Below are 17571 nucleotides of genomic sequence, written 5' to 3'. Positions count from 1 at the left end.
CGAGCGAGCTGTAAACTGAATTTATAAGCTCTGTTATTTTCGAGTAATGTCAGATGTATCTGTTTTGTATAATGTAGTTTCCTTTTACGGTGCAAGCATCAACCGACAATTCGAAGCAATGATCAGAGAGCACTCCCTCTGCATTTTTTCACCTGCTGCGAAAATTGTTACAATCGTGTTTTTAGAAACAAAAGTCACCGATGTGACACAGATAGCGATGGGATAGCGAGAGAAAAACAATGTTTAAACGATACAATAAAGAAAAGAAAAAAGTTTATAGCCGCTCGAGCCTCTTCTCTCCGAACACTTGAAACCTCACAGTGTGTATGTGTGCTTATCTATATTTTATTATTAGATAGTAAAAATTGCCAAACGCATAATGACAATAAATTAATCATAGGTGATATTTTAAGTGTAACGGGAGGTAACAATTAAGTACACGTTGCATTCTTTGTAATTAAAATGAAAGACTTGCATATTGTTTAAGATATATAAGTGTCACTCCTGTACGTATATAGCTGGCATGCACACCGGATCCTCGTGCATTTATCCGATGAATTAACGAGACGATATTACCTTATCGTCGGTACTTGATCTAGAAATCTTAAATATTATGATATCAATTATGTCTATTGATAATTATAGAAGACTTCAAGCTAAAACGACAGACAATAATTAATGGTAAAATATATTTAATATTAAAGATCTAATATTAAGAGAGACGGAAGAAGTGAAGAAAAAGGAGAGAAAAAGATAGATAGATAGAGAAAGAGAGTTAGAGAGAGAGAGAGAGAGAGAGAGAGAGAGAATGCGAAAGAAGAAAAGAACAAAGAAATCGAACGTATTTATGATAAATGTACACTCTTGCTTATTCCGGCACTTCTACATATCTGTCGCGAGCGTATGTTGCTAATTTTAACTTTAAGATTTTATTTTGTGTACGCCATGTCTTCTCTACCATAAGGCGACGTTTGATTTGTGACAATGATAAAGATATTTTGCGACAAACGAAAAACGTAGAGCGCGATATATCGATCCATTGATTATGTTTTTTACGCACTTTTATATAACGATATATAAATCTTTGGTAGCCGTTACCTCTGCGCAAATCTCGACAAATGAACTCCGCTGTGTCATTTACACGGAAGACTCAATAGAGAGATCGCGCGAGTGTAACGGCGCTAATATACAAAATGTGTATTAATTCTAGAAATGTATTGTATCTATACACGACGACAATGCTTACACGTGAACAAATTATAGCCGTTAAACTGGCGAGAGAGATTTACTTTGTAAATTATAAACACGGTAGTTATCGAATTAATGTATAGATTTACATCTAGCCAGAGAGCACCTCGTAGTCGGTCCCTTGATGATTTTATGAATTCTACAGCGTAAACAAATATATCGAAACGATTGAGTGAATTCGTTGAATGCTTATTAATAAAACGCATAAAAATTAGATTGAAAAATTGAAAGAACATGTGGTATAAGTTAATTATTCAGATTAACCATTATATATCGAAATGTATAGTTGTAAAAACACGATTGCGTTCGAAGAATTGAAGAGAAACCACATTACGTATAGACGATGCTAATTTAAATATATAGGATGTCTTGCATACAAGCATCGCGCATATTTTCTGCCGACTGTTCGTTGACAATAACGCAATCAATTTGAGCGAAAATCTCAGGAATGCTATGCCATATATATACATATTAGTTTTTAACAGTGAATACATCAAAATAATTAAACTCAAGCTCGTATACCCTTGCTATAAAAACTCCATTCGGAATCAAGAAAAATATTGTTATCAAATAAACTCTAAACTCGTAAACTTATTTTTATTCAAATCGTCAACGCTTTAAGTTTCTTTTGTAAATTCTACGAATATCTCGATACAACAACAGCTTTACAACAACAGCTTTCCTTTATATTTTGCCTCTATAAGATCTGTAATATTTGAAGAAAGTGCGCGATGCTGATAGACCCTGTATATTACATATTATAGTGAACGTCCCATACGTACGTGTACACTATATATATTGGATTATATTTTATTTTTAAATATATGTCTCTCATCTGAAAAAGAAAAAGAATGTTGTATTTCCCTTCGCCTGGCAAATTTCAAATCAGTGCAATCAATACAAAACGAAAAATTTAATAAAATATAATTTGTTTGGCATCATATCTTCAACTGAAAAAGAATTAGCTTTGCAGTAATTTCACGTACTCGTAAAAACACACGTAACTTTCTTACTCTACCTGAAAAATATTTATATCACATTTTTTATATTATTTCTCGATTAAATCTCGATTGTTTGCAGCCTACTAATGTATAGAATTCAAGTTATTTTTTTAAAGGAACAGGAACTTTTAGATAATAATCATCAGACAGGAACACTGTGAGTGGGAGACATTGGAGCATCTGAAACGGAAAACGTAAGAGAGAAAATAACAGCCGCCCCAGGGTTTTATTTAATCTTCATAGATTTATTTACATTTTGGTAATATATAACTTACGGCGCCACGCAATTTGTAAGAATAGTAGATAATGATAAAGTTTCATATATTATTTATAAAATCGCCTGGTACCTGCACTCTCTAATATGTATAATATATATATATTTCGTATAATATTTACAACACCAATTAGAAAAGCTGGCTTGTACATTCCCTGCAGATATATATATATACAGCATTTCTCTTCACATATACTCGAAAAGATAGTAACAAACTACTAGTTGCACTATTGGAACACAGTGATTCCTACTCTCCAGTGGAAATACACAAAGTAACAAGTCCTCTTTCGCAACATTTGTCCTCGTATCTATCTTTCATTTAATCTGCATAACGACCCTACGGATGCCCTTCGCACTACTATTGCGTTCATAACAGCGCAAATTTCGCAAAGAGATGTCTGTTACTCAACATGATTATGAATCGAAAGAAGGGAGAAAGATTACGTAAATTCATATAAAATTCCCCACTAAGAGCATCGATCTAGAAATTCTGTTCGTATTTTGATTATTGTACTGCAACGGCGTAAAAATAGTGTGTCGGCAAATGTGAATGGAATAAATCACAATGATCTACATTATCTCACGAAGGCGACTATACCAGATTACCGGGATCGCACTTGAAATAAAGAATCCAAACGCGATATTTATTCTACTTTGAGCGTAACTATACGGCAAAAGAATGATGTGTTCTCTATGTAAAATCGGTATTCGCATATTTTGCCGCGCGTCAGAGTGTTACACAAGCAAATTACTCACCCCATGCTTCAGCTTATTTAGCGCAAGTTCGTGCTACCGGTTAAAAGAAACGAATGTATTGGTCAAACACCATTGGAGGTCGGCGTGCTGCTGTGAACCGGCGCCCGCAATAAATCATGATATTGTAGCAGGGCCTCCCGTAACGACCTGGAGACCTGTCCAGAAGTTGTCGCTATTGTGCATTCCACCAAGCATGGGTATAGTCCGATCAGTTGCTCCCACACTGATCTTTCGACTAAAACGTAAACGATCATTCATTACATATGTACGATAACATATCGGTATCTCGCGCACTCGGACTTTCTGAAAAATAAAAATATACCTTTATTAGGTGGCGCTTTCTTGAGGGACACTACGAGAGTAGCGACAGCTTTCAGGACAAACGATATCTCCGACAATCTGTACCTAGAAAAGGGATCTATAATAAGTACTTAAAATGGCTTCCGCATTTCCGTATGATACCAAGTATTTATTAAAAGTAAAAAGTTCAAGCGACAGATAAGACCTATTATGCGCCCGCTAGAATGAAGCAAGAGCACTTTTGGCTGATTGAAAGGCCACAATACGTTTACAGTACTATTACCTAGGCAGCGGGCACTTCCCGCTTCGCCTTTCGCTCTCGATATATCGCCGGAGAACTTCTTGAAATCTGTGCAAAAGTGCCGTAACCGCCAATCGCCCAGCGATTCCACCTTCATCGTTTTCTGGATTCCTCTTCGGGCTATTCTCCGCGTCATTGTTTAATCCATCCAACAGAGAAAATTGCAGGAGAGTCTCGAAGCATGTTTTCGCAAATTCCTCACGCAACTTCGTTTCCGCGCCATTTTCTGTGAAAAACGAAAAGCCGGTTAAAGGGATTTCATGTATTCATCACAGTACTTTACAATGAATTTAAATACTATACGCACCGATATTCGCCGTGGTAGCTGAATGTATGGAACCCTTATTTAAGAGCATAACGACTCTCAGTATAAACTGATGAGGTATATGTTGAGAGTGTGGTAATACCTCGTCCCTCAATAATTCCATAACCTGACAGTCGACTGCCTCGTCGGCCTGGATTTCTTCAACCCCGCGTTCTACATTCAGCACACTGAAATTGACCGGACAAAATCCATCCTCGCGTACTAGTATTTTAGGAACAGCGGTACAACAAAGAAATCGTTAAACATGAACTCGCGAGAGTTTACCTTTTGGGGAACAAGAAATCATCCAACGTGCTCGCCAGTTCGAGCCACATACTCTGGAATTGCTCGGGATACTTCCTGGCGAGCGGCAGCCCGGTGTGCAGAACAGCTAGTAGACTGGTAACGGCCAACTTCCACGTAGTCGCGGATGGACACGCGTATTTCATAGACAACGGCACATGCAGCGCTTCCACGATGTGCTTCAGAACCTGGCCGTCGATCACAGCCATCTCGTGCGCGGTCTTCTGATACAAGCTCACGACCATCGATAGCGCTTTCTCGCCGAACGGAACGTAATTCATCGTGACCCAATCGGTAGCCTGAAGAAAATGACACGTACTCAAGTTACCTTACACGGTCACCATGTACCAACCACAAGTCCAAGTTGTGAAGTCCAAGTACGCACAGACACGCCTCTAATTTGGGAGATGTGTTTCGTTGGTATTTTACCGTAGATGGGCGCCTCGCATGCCAGCTTCGAAAAGCTCAGTAGCTGAAGGAATATTAGCACGATCATCGTCCGTAAGTTGTCGGGGCCGTTTAACGCTTCCTGTGAAAATGATGGGGCCATGAGACGCGGTTCGCGAAGTTGGAGCGTCTCGAGATACGTGAAGGCACCGGGCAGAATCTACCTAAGCGTACCTTTTGCAGAAGCTCCATAGAATGCAGCACTCCGTCCTGCAAGTGAGTGAGAACTACGTCCGGCACTGACGGCACGATGTAAGGCGTCGACTCGCCGTGTACCGGAACGGCTACCGCGTTCTTCAGTACGATACATAATTTTTGCAGATCGGGTCCGGTGAACCTGCGTGAATGTGTGAGTGTATTTTCGTGTGTTCGGCTTATCTTAACATCTCCTCATAAATACGAGCGCAAATACACGTCCGATAATGTCTTATCGCTCAGGAACGATAAACGTGACAAAGTACACGTATGAACGCGATTACACACTTGTTTCTAATATGCTGGAAAACGGCCGGGAATATGTGCACCAGCGCGGTGAGGAACGCCTGCGATGGCACGTAAGGCTCGGTGTCACTCTCCTGCGGCGGAGTAGTGCTCTCCATCCCGATGTTGAGCCACACGCGCCACGCTACGACCCACAGGCCTTCCGAGTCGTTCGACTGAATTACCTCGGTATTGTCGCTTCCCTTCTGAAGATAGAGAATCTCTTGGAACGATTTCAACGCTGCCAAGGATACCTGCAAGGTTCAACGACGGGTTTTGAGCAATTAACTCGACTCAGACACAAGTTATGCAATCGCTACGGCGCGTTGCGACACGTACCTCGTTATTCTTACTGAGTGCGGAGTTTTCTATGAATTCGAGCAGCAGCGACCATGCTCTAGGAAAATCTCCCAACATTTGTAACAGTTGACGTTTCGTATTGAACACTCTAGCTACGCCGCTTAACGTTAAAACCTGTAGAATTTTGTTTTTCATTAGGAAAAAAGAAATGTCATCACTTTTATCGAGAAATTTGTAACAGAGTTACGCTATGAAAAATGTAAAATAATATATTTTCACCTGTGTTTCCGCCCATTGTTTTTGTGCTGTGTTCCTGCTGTGATGAATAAGTATGTTTCCACTAGTGTCGACCTTTTCGCTACTAGCCGAATTAGACAGACTTCTCACTTTGTCTAGCAATGGAAATAGCACTTGCCAAAGCACCGCTTGCCATGTTGGTTGATGTAACAAGCTACCGTGCGCGGATATAGTAGAAAATAAAGTCTGACTCGCTGATTTGCGCACAGCAGGTCGCGAATCGACGCATAAATCCCCTTTAAAAAAATTTAAATAAAACGTGACATCACGTATGTAGTACTAAAGATTTTGTTGCAACATACAACACTTTTAATTTCGTTCCAGAGAGGCATATGTTATTACCTAATCTTGCGTATAGACACATCCACAGTTTGTCGAACGCCGGCATGTTTGTCGTGCCGGGAAAGTCAGGAAACACTGACGACGAATCTCCGCGTAAACAAACACATAATTTCTCTTTATTTTGGAAAAAGTAATCGCTGATATTCCACTAAAGAAAAAAAGCATTTGTCAGATTTTATCACATTACTTTCATAATATTTGCGCTTAAACACTTTATTAAAAATCGATTTGCTCTCTCCTGTTCTTACCATTAGACCGACAGCTGTAAGTGAGATATTCAATTCTTGTGTTTGTGATCCAAATTTAGCGGCTGTATCGACGCACAGCGGAAGACATCGCCAAGGCATCGCCGGTAAAAAGTCCGTTACAACCAACTGCAGACACTGGAAAGCTATGCGAACTAAAGCTTCGCTGAAAAGATCAGAGAACATATTTTGTTACGTGCCAGTGAATTTTTCCTTTCGACATCAGATATTTCGATATCTATTCTCACGACTCATTACCCATGATGATCAGAAACTGCTCCTATAATACCAAGGACCAAAGGCCAGCCATGATACAATGTCTCTCCTGCGCCATGAAGCACTTGTAAAACACACTCCAATTGTCGCTGTCTAACATCTCCGTGACGCACAGACGATAACTCTGATAGTGGTCCTAATAGTAATGTTTGCAATTTCTACACACACAAAAGAACGAGCATCACGTAAATATTTCGAAAGTCCAACTCTCTTTTTATACATGAGTTTTATATATATAATATTTTACTATTATATTCATATCGTACCTGATTATCGCGAAGTGGTTGCGGGTACTTGTGCTGGAGAGCCATCTTAACAAGGTACGTGATCGCTTCCACTCCCCATTCTCTCATACGAATGTGCGGATGTTGACAAACTTCCAACAAATGATTTGTCAATGGCCGCCAGAGTACCTCCACGCGCGGTAAATTCACCAAACCCGTTTCCAGAAGTTTCGCAACGGCGAACAGTGACGGTTCCTGAATCAAAGAAAAAGATCCTCAGAAAGCTGCTATTTTCGACAGCTTAAAAAGTAAGTCACGTTAATCGTCAGTAATGTTAATGACTTCAAGGGAACTCTTGCAACACAGAAGAACACATATAAAGAATACGTGTTTGACTTACGCGATTCGAATACGCCAACTCCATAGCCTCGTGACTCAGTTTACACAGGGCGTCTATCAAATGATGCAGAGCCACATCGTCTAGATGTTGACTGCTTTCAAATAATCTACTGAGCATAGCGCTGAGTACTGGCAAATCCGCCATAACAGCGTTCGTAAGCACGGCATTTGGATCGGCCGCAGTTCTCCCAGCTTTCAGCGATCCTCCGGTAGATGGCTTGAGACCAAGTATCCAAACGAGATGTTGAAGAGTGGTAAGTACCAAGTGCCACGCACTGCCGAGTATGCTGCCATGGCAATGAGCCAACGATAACAATGCGCGCATGCATTGCAAGTTTTTCGCGGTCAACATCACAGGGCCTTGATGTGCGCCTGAATGTACACAATATAATGAGAGAGTCGAATCGGATGAAAACTGAACGCATTATAACTCAAAGCATCATCCTACCGATTGGCAAGGACGCCGTTGGCAACGGCGTGCCAACGGCGACCACTTGCTGCCTGTAATCCGGCTCGCCCATAGTCAGGTTGTACTGCGAAGAGTCTTGCTGTCTCGCGGTCGGTATACCTTGAGGTGCGTTGTAAAGTACCGTTAATGCGTAATGAGGCGGCAATGAGGCCTTGCAAATCGCGGTGATGAAGGCGTCGCGCGGTGCTTGCAGCTCCAATTGGCCACAAAGCGACGCGAACGTTTGGATCGCTTTCAAGACGTTTTCCGTTGCGGACTCGTCCGTGCTGTGGATCCAAACACAATCGATCAGCGCGCGAACTCCTTTCGGATGCAACGTAAAATTTACACGACGCCATTACCTGGCGTCTATTAACGGACTAAGAGCTGCCAATAGTCCGCACCAACTCGAGTTGATCAATTGTACATGAAGCTTTCGTTCGGCTTCGTCCGGCTGATAAGTTTGATCCTCGCCGTTATCCTCCTTCGACGTTCCATTTATGGCCAGCGCGATCGATCTTATGATGTCTAATAGGCACGCGTAAGCTATACTGATTCCGTAACCGATTGGTATTTGTGGCGGTTCGACTTTGTCCAGCATTTCCAAACTGGAACAATCGTGTGAGTGTTAGCCATCGACATTTAAAAATTCGTCATTATAAGAGCTAATAATATGAAGAGCTCACTAAGTTGGTTTGGCTTGTCCGCTTGTAAACGTTGCTACTACTGGTAACCAGATGCCGCGCGAATAGAACCCAGGTTGGGGTGACACGCCGGGTCCGATCGGCATTGCTGTGAATAATGGCGATCCTGTGCCTTGAGGTACGGTTGTGCTCGTTGCTGTTTTAACGAGATAAAGAGCTATTGTATAACAGCCAATAGAAACAGAATGTTTCGCGATCAATACTTGCAAAGTTGAGAAACTATTCAGCGAATTGCATTATGTAAAAATGGAGCATATTGGATGCATATACTATATATGTATGTGTATGTGTGTGTAACACATTTGTACCTGTCTGGCTCATCATCTGTGGGTTCACAAAGAGGCTATGTACATAAGCGCCTAAACTATTGACGATATCCTGGAAAATGTTTGTAGCGTGAGGTTTTAAGTCGTAACATTCGCAAAAGTTTGTCAGCAAATCTGCCTGCACAGTCATTTTGTGCAAAACTTCCAGTGCTAAAGCTCTCTGCCAAGTGGGCTTATCAGGATCCAAAAATTTCACAATCAACGATAGGAATATCTCGCACTCTGTCACCTGCAATATCAGAATGTTTTTCGAAGATTAAACTGAATTAATTGACATTGAATCCTACAAAATCCTCCCGGCAAAGTAGCCATGCAGATTCTAACACTTACCAGCAAGGAATGATATTTCTGTATCAAAATAGACACAACTCGCAAGAGTCTCATACTGATAGGGAAGTAAGGTTTATCCAACGGCGTAGCCTGTTGCAAAGAGGCTGGCACTGAATTACGATATTTGATGTTAGGCGAGAAGAGTTTTATCACGAGCGCGCATACTCTCTCCTTCAGTAAGAAACTAAATTCCGGATGCTAAAAATAATACATTCATAATATATGATTTTTGCATAGAATAAAAAATGGATTTTTCCCACAATTTTCATATTCTTGAAAACACGAGTCCCTTAAGTTTTTACTCTTTCTAAGAATGTATTACCTTAAAAAAGACCGATGAAAAGTTTGTTAAAACAGATTCTAGTAGCTCCAAACCAAAAGTCCTAGTCATCTCAGTAATGCCTATTAGCCAATATGGTTGATCAGCATTAACCAACTGAACTAAGTCCTACAATCAAACATACAGTATAAGTCACAGATTTTTCTCTGTAGAGTTTTGTAACAGACTACTCAAAAAGATCGCAATCAATACACTCACCTGAAACATTAAGTATGCATCTGCAGCGCAAGGGCCAAGACCTTTAGGTGCTTGATTCGTTGGAATTTTTAGTTCCTCTAGATTAACTTCATCAGAGTCCTGCTGATCAGGACTTTGCTCGTCCTCGGCAACCACTCTCTCAAATACCAGGGAAACTAATTGTCTTACAGTAGCACCAGCTGTGTTTATTGTTGTACAGTCTTTTGTGAAGTGTAACCGAAAGCAGAGCACCAAATTCTGCAGACAGATATAATATAGTGCAATCATCCAGAATATTTTATGGAAGAAAACATTGATGTATATAGATAGATTCTCACTCTTGCAAGGGTATCTCCATGTACTACAGCATTACTAGTAAGTAGTAAAGTTACTGTCTGCAAAACTTTAACTTCTTCTGTACCCGATTCCATTAACAGCCATAAAGTATCTGTGATGTATCGTGCACCTTTCTGATCTACTGCTTGTTGTGTTATTAACCTCTGCATCGTGCCTAAGCAAAACTAAAAAACCAGAAATATTTGTAACAACTTTTATCTTATAAAAATGTTTATCTTTCCATATAGATATGAAATCTAGCTTTTAGTACCTTGATAATTTTTATATCTTTACTCTCACAACCCTGAACCAAAGGATAAAGTATTTGATTGATAACATAATATATCGGTGTCCCTGGGTTACTTGATGCTGCCCTCAATTTTGCAATTCCTTCCTCACATGACTGTAATGAATAAATTAAATTGACTCAAACTTTAATATACATTGTTAATAAATTAAACATTCGTTAACATATATACAACTTTCAAGCTGCAGGTGATTTTCCTTTTACATATCAAAGTATCTCAGAAGATGGGGTAGAAACTGAGCAAGGAACAAAACGAAATATCAAAGCTGTCTGCTTGAAAGTTTAATCTACATCAAGTACGAAAATCGCTGAATTTGCACTACGGCCTACGTACTTCCTTGATCTGCGGATACTTCTTCTTGGTCTCCGAAGCGAGTACCTTGAGGTCCGACTGCAGAGCCTCCAAGAACTTGGAGGCATTTTCCGGGTTACCGCCAACGACGGGGCTCGCCATCGTTGACGATGCTGCCGTTGAAGGCCGTTACTCGGTGTCCTTCAGATCGTCACGATCTCGATCGTTGGGCACATGACAACTCGTCGAAACAAGACGCTAAGCGTCGTCGTGCGCGACGTCCAAACTGTTGTTGCGGGACTGGTATACTTTGCGATGCCAACTGTCGTCGTCGACGGCGATAGGAATAGCGGACAGATGACGATCCATCGAGATCGCCCTCTCGTAGTCGTCGTGCTCAGAGATCACATTGGGCGGGTCATCGCGGCTGTTCATAAACGGCACGATGTGACATGCAAGGTTATTGCCGATGTATCGCGTCGAACTCGTATTATTTATTACCACGAGAAAACTGTTTAATGATCGTGATGATAAATGGCCGTAAGTGTCGTCGCGTAATTATGACTGTGCTACGCTTGTTGCAATCATACGATTGACAGACACGTAGCTATTGGTAGACACGTATGCAACGGTGCGACGCTGTCGTCGCAACGGCTAAGCCGCGTTCATACAACCACCAACGAAATACTTAAGTCCGTTCTTTTTTGGTCTGTTCTTTGTAGCTGCACTGTTGAACTGGTGCAATAAGTTAAAGTGAAACAAGTGATCTGTTCTTTGTAGCTGCACTGCTGAACTAGTGCAATAAGCTAGAGTGAGAAAACCTATATTTGTCTCACTTTAATTTATCGCACCAGTTCAACAGTGCAGCTACAAAGAACAGACCAAAAATATAGGTTTTCTCATTCTAGCTTATTGCACTTCAGCAGTGCAGCTACAAAGAACAGACCAAAATCAGAGAGGAACCTGAGAGCGGCTAAAGCCAACAGCACACGGTGCTTGTTTTCGTGCTGGATTGTTTGCTGGATGAAAATATTGCGTTGTGATTGGTACATTTCCGAAGATGGATGGAAATGCACCAATCAGAACGCAGTATTTTCATCCAGCAAGCAATCCAGCACGAAACAAGCACCGTGTGTCGTTGGCTTAACACGGCGTTTTCGGCGACACCGACTTTTCGCATTGGGAAAAGGCGCTATCTATATTCATTTTAAGAGGGGAATTACGATGCTACATTCACTTTCAGGTCTCGGCGGTAAAACCTGCATGTGGTGGCAGTCCGTGCTACATCCACTTTCAGGCGGTTTATGTCCGTGCTACAACCATAATACATAGGCAGTCTGAAAAGTTCTCGGCCTAACAATGAAAGAAAATTTTTTTTGCCGTGAAATATATTTTATTTTTCAATATAATCACCTAAAATTTCAATACATTTATTCCAACGTTTTTCCAATAATTCAATTACCATTATTAAAGTGTGATTCCGGAAGGTCTGCAAAATATCCACCCACGGCTGCAATAGCTTCATCATTTGATGTAAAATGCTTTCCAGCCAGAAATTTTTTCAGGTTTGGAAACAGATAATAGTCAGAGGGAGCCAAATCTGCTGAATACGCTGGATGTTCAAGCAATTCGTACTTTAAAATTCGTTGAATTTTGCCATTGTCAAAACACTTGTGTGAACACGTGCATTGTCTTGATGGAAAACGGTTCTTTTCTTCTTTAAAGCAGGTCTTTTCTCACGAATTTTTGCATCCGGTAATTAGTTGCCAACTCGAAGTATGAAGGTAGATTGGGTTGAGACAAACATAAAAGTCCCATACCGTTTTGCAAGATTCGCAATAATTATCGAGTTATTAATGACAGAAATCTGAGGAGTGGAAGCACGCCGACATAGGTGATTGGAGAAACCTTGCAGTTGCTCAGGGCAGCGATCATGTATCTTTTCCCCAGCGTGAACTAGTGGAAAGTGAAAGACTTCTGTCAATTAGTGAAAAATGAAACATTTTAGATGAATTTGTCAAATCGAAACATTTCACACGACAACCGAGTTATTCAACATGACAGTAATTGAAGAACGATGACAATACCGACTGTTTTAACTACGATGAAGATAACGCGAAAGTTTAAACCATACTATATTTCGATTACTAATACGATACAAATTCCTAACGACATAGAAATATCCTTATAAATGTATCGTTACTACAATAAGTCTGTTGCGTTGCTTTAACGTTTCTCACTTCTTGCTTCCTTCAACATTCGAATATGCTTCTGTCTCGTTTTAGATATAAAAAGTACGAAAAGTTGAAGCAACACGACAAACCTAACAAAAGCTGCAAGAAATAAAGCATCAGTGCGCAATGTGACGTAATCAAAAGACTGCACAACAATATCACCAAGTAATTAAAATCCTTTTTAAAAGAGGTACGACAGTTTGCGACACTCGCGCACCCAACCCCATCGCCGTCGGTTTCCCGGGTAACGAAGGCATCGCGTGGACGCACAACAATGAACAGAGACTTCGCCGAACGAAGAACAACGTAGCGCCGTCAGCAGCATGCCCTACGTCGAGCAACTGCCGTTGTCCGGCAAGGATATCGTGGTGCTGACTAAGTTGCCGATGATCTTGAAGCAGTTCTGTAAAGCCGCCATACCGATGTGAACTTTGCGCCCAACTTTAAAAAACTTTTTAAATGTTTATATCATAGGTTTGTATCTCGTTTGTACCTGTTTGTACCACATTTCATTTCGTTTGTACCTAAAGGGTTAAAAAATTATAGAAGGATAAAAAATCGCCAGCGCCCAACTTTAAGATATTTAAAAACGGCCAACGCCATTCGAAAGAGCATCGTCTGTACCCGTTTGTATCTCCCTTCAAATCGTTTGTACCTCAAAGGGCTCGGAAGTACAGAATACTCTTTCGAATGGCGTTGGCCGTTTTCAGATATCTTGAAAAATAGCGGAAGTACCTTCAGCGTGTATTTTGAAAAGCCTATACTTCCGAGCCTTTTGAGGTACAAACGAAATAAAATGTGGTACAAACAGGTACAAACGAGATACAAACCTATGATATAAACATTTAAAAAATTTTTTAAATGTGGGCGCTAAGTTCACATCGATAGCCGCCATCCGTACGTAGCCGTATGATCTGCTCAAGTGGTCCAGCTCATATTTTCGCACGTTGGCGGACAGCGTGGAGCCGCCGGCTAAGTCACGACTGGAATATCTGCCGCCAAGTACCGCCAAGTACCGCCTCCGGTCTGACTCTGGGCTTCCTCAGGGTACTGTTGCGACATTGGAAGTAGACATCGCTCTGGGACGTTCCTCAATTGACGAAGAAGAACAAGAGGAAAGAAAGGCCGCTTTTTTAAAAAATTTAAAATTCGCAAGTAAAGTTCTGCTTGCGTTTCTCTTCGACCTTGTCATTTATAATTTGTACCATTAATTACAAATAGTAACTCTTTTGCTATTATTATTTTAACAATATATACAAAACACGATGATTTGAAATTTTATTAATTACAAGTTCAAGGAGAAATACAAGCAAGAAGAAAACTAAACGAAAAAAATACGAGTAAAATTTTGTTTTAGATTCTGTCACGAATTTTAAATTATCTTAAAGTAGGCTTATACTCTTGATATAACATTCCAACATATTCATTACTTCTCGTTGCAGATTACAATATAACTCTATCCTTGGAGGCGATCGCACGTTGTTGGGATTGTCTCTGCTTGAATCGTCGGGACTTTCAGACGATCACGACGATCGACCAGTTTCGCCGTAACTGCCAAATGAAGAGGTTCCTGGCTATCGCTGTGGGTCTCATTGCCGGCAACCTCACTGAGACGATGATCATGGTCTGCCAGTTGTTCAACCACGAGCCCGACGGTGGTTCCGCGATTCCGCTCAGTTTACTCATACAGATATACGAGTAAGTGCCCGGAGAACACGAACATGTTTTAAGACGTCTTGAAGACGTTACTGAGAAACAATGAGACATCTCTTGGACACGCATATTGCACGAGGAGTTGACAAGCCGACGGAACAGCGACAGACGCTCTTCCGACTCTTCTCCCGACTGAACGTAACTTTTATTTAATAGTTATGATCGACAGGTACCTGGCGAGATTGGTGTGTGACGGTAACGAGAAGAGTTCCTGCGACGAGGAGACAAGCACACGCAAAGACAGCTCTATCCATCACACATCCTCTGTGAACAGCCAGGATACCGACGCGGACGTTAATCTGGAGTCAATGTCGAAGGACGAGGTCGACTCGTACTCAAAGAGACTCGTACTCAAAGAGTACGTTGTCCTCTTCGTCAATGTTCTCTAGCATTGAGTTGTCATACCGAGTTCCTCTCACGTATTCGTATTTTCCTCCGGCAGCTGATCTATCGACGGAACCGATGGAAAGCAGTTCGTTGGACAGGGAAGAGAAACTGGGCGCTTCGATCGGCAGGGATCGCGCGGATAAGAGTACCACGTGTGGCTGGAGTTTGGGGCACGAAGGACGCAAGCAACAGCGACGGGAGTATTCTCCAGAACCGAGAATGATGCGGAACTACGTATCGCCTGAATGTGCCCGGTAAGCGAACGGATATTTCCCGTCAAATGTACTCTTGGAGAAATCCATCAATCGTGAGCTTGTAATATTGGATAAGACAAGTTTGGCTTTGGATTTCCTCGACGGCAGTATTCTACGAGAGAAATATGACACTTAAAATTACCGATTCTTCAGATTTCGAACGTTTAAATAGTTTTATTTTCAGTTACTTTCACATATCTCTTGAGTCGTCGATCTTTGATGGAAAATCATACATTTTTAGAATCATGGATTTAAAAGTTATAAATTTATATAGTTATAGATAAAATCATAATTAGGATCAGATCTGAAAATGGATGTCAGCAATCGAAGTGAACTTTTCGAACATGCAGCCAATGCATACAGGCCTGACCGATTATTTCAACAATCTGGCGAAATCCGACTGAACCTGAAATTCAAAATGCATGTATAAGAGCGCGTCTGTCAGCCGAACAAGTTGCGAGCGTAGTGGATGACAGACTGCGCAAGACTACAGGAAGGTATGGTTGGTCGTCGAAATCCGATACACGGAGTGCTCACCTATGCACCAGCGAGTGACGTCGGATTCGTGATGACGAGCATCGCACGGGTACATGTGGAGCGCGGCTGCGATATGGAAGCGCTGTACATAACTCGCAGAAGATCGCGGCTTCGACGGTTTTCCGTTAGAATCGAACTCTTTATTAAAATTTAGTTACAAAGTTGTTGGTTCGCTGTATAACAAAGGAATAACATTTTATCTAGTTTTAGAAAACAACACTGGAAGCTCTTACCGGATAGAGATCCCTCCTCTTGCCTCATCCTGATACTATCCGATTCAGAAACATTTAACCGTAGTACTTGACTAATATCTCATCCGTATAGTCGGATAATTCTCACACAAGAAGAGTAAGTAGCTCTCGAATTCTGCAGAGCTTCCGCATGTGATCGGAGAGCATGTGATAGAACGTGAGAGCCAGCAACAGAGTCACCAGGCACAGCAGCAGATTCCCGGCCTTGGGGCAACTCGCCTTTCACTTGAACAAATGGTACAAAAATGCGAGAAACGGCTCCGAAACTGCGCCGAGAACTCGAAGGTCCCACGCAGCAGATAGAGGGAGCGATAGAAGTCATTCAGCAGAGCATGAACTATCTCGTTCTCGGAGTGCCGGCCGGAATCCATGTCGTTCAAGCAAATTAACTTCCTGGAAGCAGGCAAGACTGTGAACAGAAATTTCAAGAGAGCTAAAGCGGAGATTAGTTGACACGTTGAATCCAATCTTCCATTCCTGATTGAATTCTGATCCTCACATCTCAGCCGGAGATTACGCGTTTCTAAGATATAAGCCACGAAAGATGGAAAACTGACAGGCATGAAAATAAAATATTAAATATGGAAATATGTATAATCAGGTTTTAATATAGATCAAAAATAAGAAAGATCCTCGCAAATTAGAACAAGGTGCGCGTATTCGTTATCGAAAAATTAAAGTGGAAAGTTCAAGGCCGACCGGAGCGAAAATAACGTGTCACCAGGTATAAGCTACAACATCATTTGCTGTAGGACGTTAATCTAGGTTCGAAATATGATTGATCCGTGCAAACCACATCGAGCTGAGATCACGCGTTTCCAAGATATAAGCCACGAAAGATGGAAAAATGACAGGCATGAAAATGAAATATTAAATATGGAAATATGCGTAATAAGGTTTCAATCTAGACCCAAAATAAGAAAGATCTTCGCAAATTAGAACAATGTGCGCGTATTCCTTATGGAGAAACTAAAGCGGAAAGTTCAAGGCCGACCGGGGCGAGAATTACGTGTCACCGGGTATAAGCTACAAAATTATTTGCTGTAAGACGTTAATCTAGGTTCGAAATATAACTGATCCGTGCAAACCGCATCGAGCTGAGATCACGCGTTTCCAAGATATAAGCCACGAAAGATGGAAAAATGACAGGCATGAAAATGAAATATTAAATATGGAAATATGCGTAATAACGTTTTAATCTAGACCCAAAATAAGAAAGATCTTCGCAAATTAGAACAAGGTGCGCGTATTCGTTATCGAGATATTAAAGCGGAAAGCTCAAGGCCGACCGGAGCGGAAATAACGTGTCACCGGATATAAGCTACACAATTATTTATTGTAAGACGTTAATCTAGGTTCGAAATATAATTGATCCGTGCAAACCGCATCGAGCTGAGATCACGCGTTTCCAAGATATAAGCCACGAAAGATGAAAAAC

At 41.2% G+C, this 17571-nt stretch overlaps 2 protein-coding genes across 4 annotated transcripts; one reads left to right on the top strand and one right to left on the bottom strand.

The window, feature by feature from the left end:
- Nucleotides 1-2444: 2444 nt before the first annotated feature.
- On the bottom strand, nt 2445-11394 carry mon2 (Mon2 homolog, regulator of endosome-to-Golgi trafficking). Of its 3 annotated transcripts, none has more exons than XM_011147729.3 (25): nt 10800-11394; nt 10430-10561; nt 10161-10343; nt 9844-10080; nt 9628-9753; nt 9306-9503; nt 8958-9204; nt 8632-8785; nt 8308-8553; nt 7946-8232; nt 7499-7869; nt 7141-7353; nt 6857-7032; nt 6602-6764; nt 6354-6501; nt 5994-6247; nt 5754-5888; nt 5418-5668; nt 5109-5271; nt 4840-5016; nt 4470-4786; nt 4188-4372; nt 3863-4106; nt 3602-3684; nt 2445-3514 (listed from the first exon to the last, which is right to left on the bottom strand). In XM_011147729.3, the coding sequence occupies exons 1-25, from the start codon at nt 10917-10919 to the stop codon at nt 3342-3344; spliced, it is 4983 nt and encodes a 1660-aa protein (XP_011146031.1). In that variant the 5' UTR covers nt 10920-11394; the 3' UTR covers nt 2445-3341. The 3 variants fall into 3 exon arrangements, with proteins under 3 accessions (XP_011146031.1, XP_011146032.1, XP_011146033.1); XM_011147730.3 differs by having other exon boundaries at nt 3602-3678; XM_011147731.3 differs by having other exon boundaries at nt 4873-5016.
- Nucleotides 11395-13314: 1920 nt separating this feature from the next.
- On the top strand, nt 13315-16099 carry LOC105187130 (ropporin-1-like protein). The gene is made up of 6 exons (XM_025300729.1): nt 13315-13396; nt 13702-13802; nt 13897-14146; nt 14398-14689; nt 14874-15062; nt 15147-16099. Exons 1-6 carry the CDS (start codon nt 13315-13317, stop codon nt 15148-15150), a joined length of 918 nt encoding a protein of 305 aa, XP_025156514.1. The 3' UTR covers nt 15151-16099.
- The last annotated feature ends 1472 nt before the right edge of the window (nt 16100-17571 follow it).

Source organism: Harpegnathos saltator, unplaced genomic scaffold (genome assembly GCF_003227715.2).
Source record: "Harpegnathos saltator strain DR-91 unplaced genomic scaffold, Hsal_v8.6 scaffold381, whole genome shotgun sequence".
Classification (NCBI taxonomy): Eukaryota; Metazoa; Arthropoda; class Insecta; order Hymenoptera; family Formicidae; genus Harpegnathos; species Harpegnathos saltator.
The sequence above is the reverse complement of the archived record's forward strand: the minus strand, read 5'-3'. Positions and strand labels throughout refer to the sequence as shown.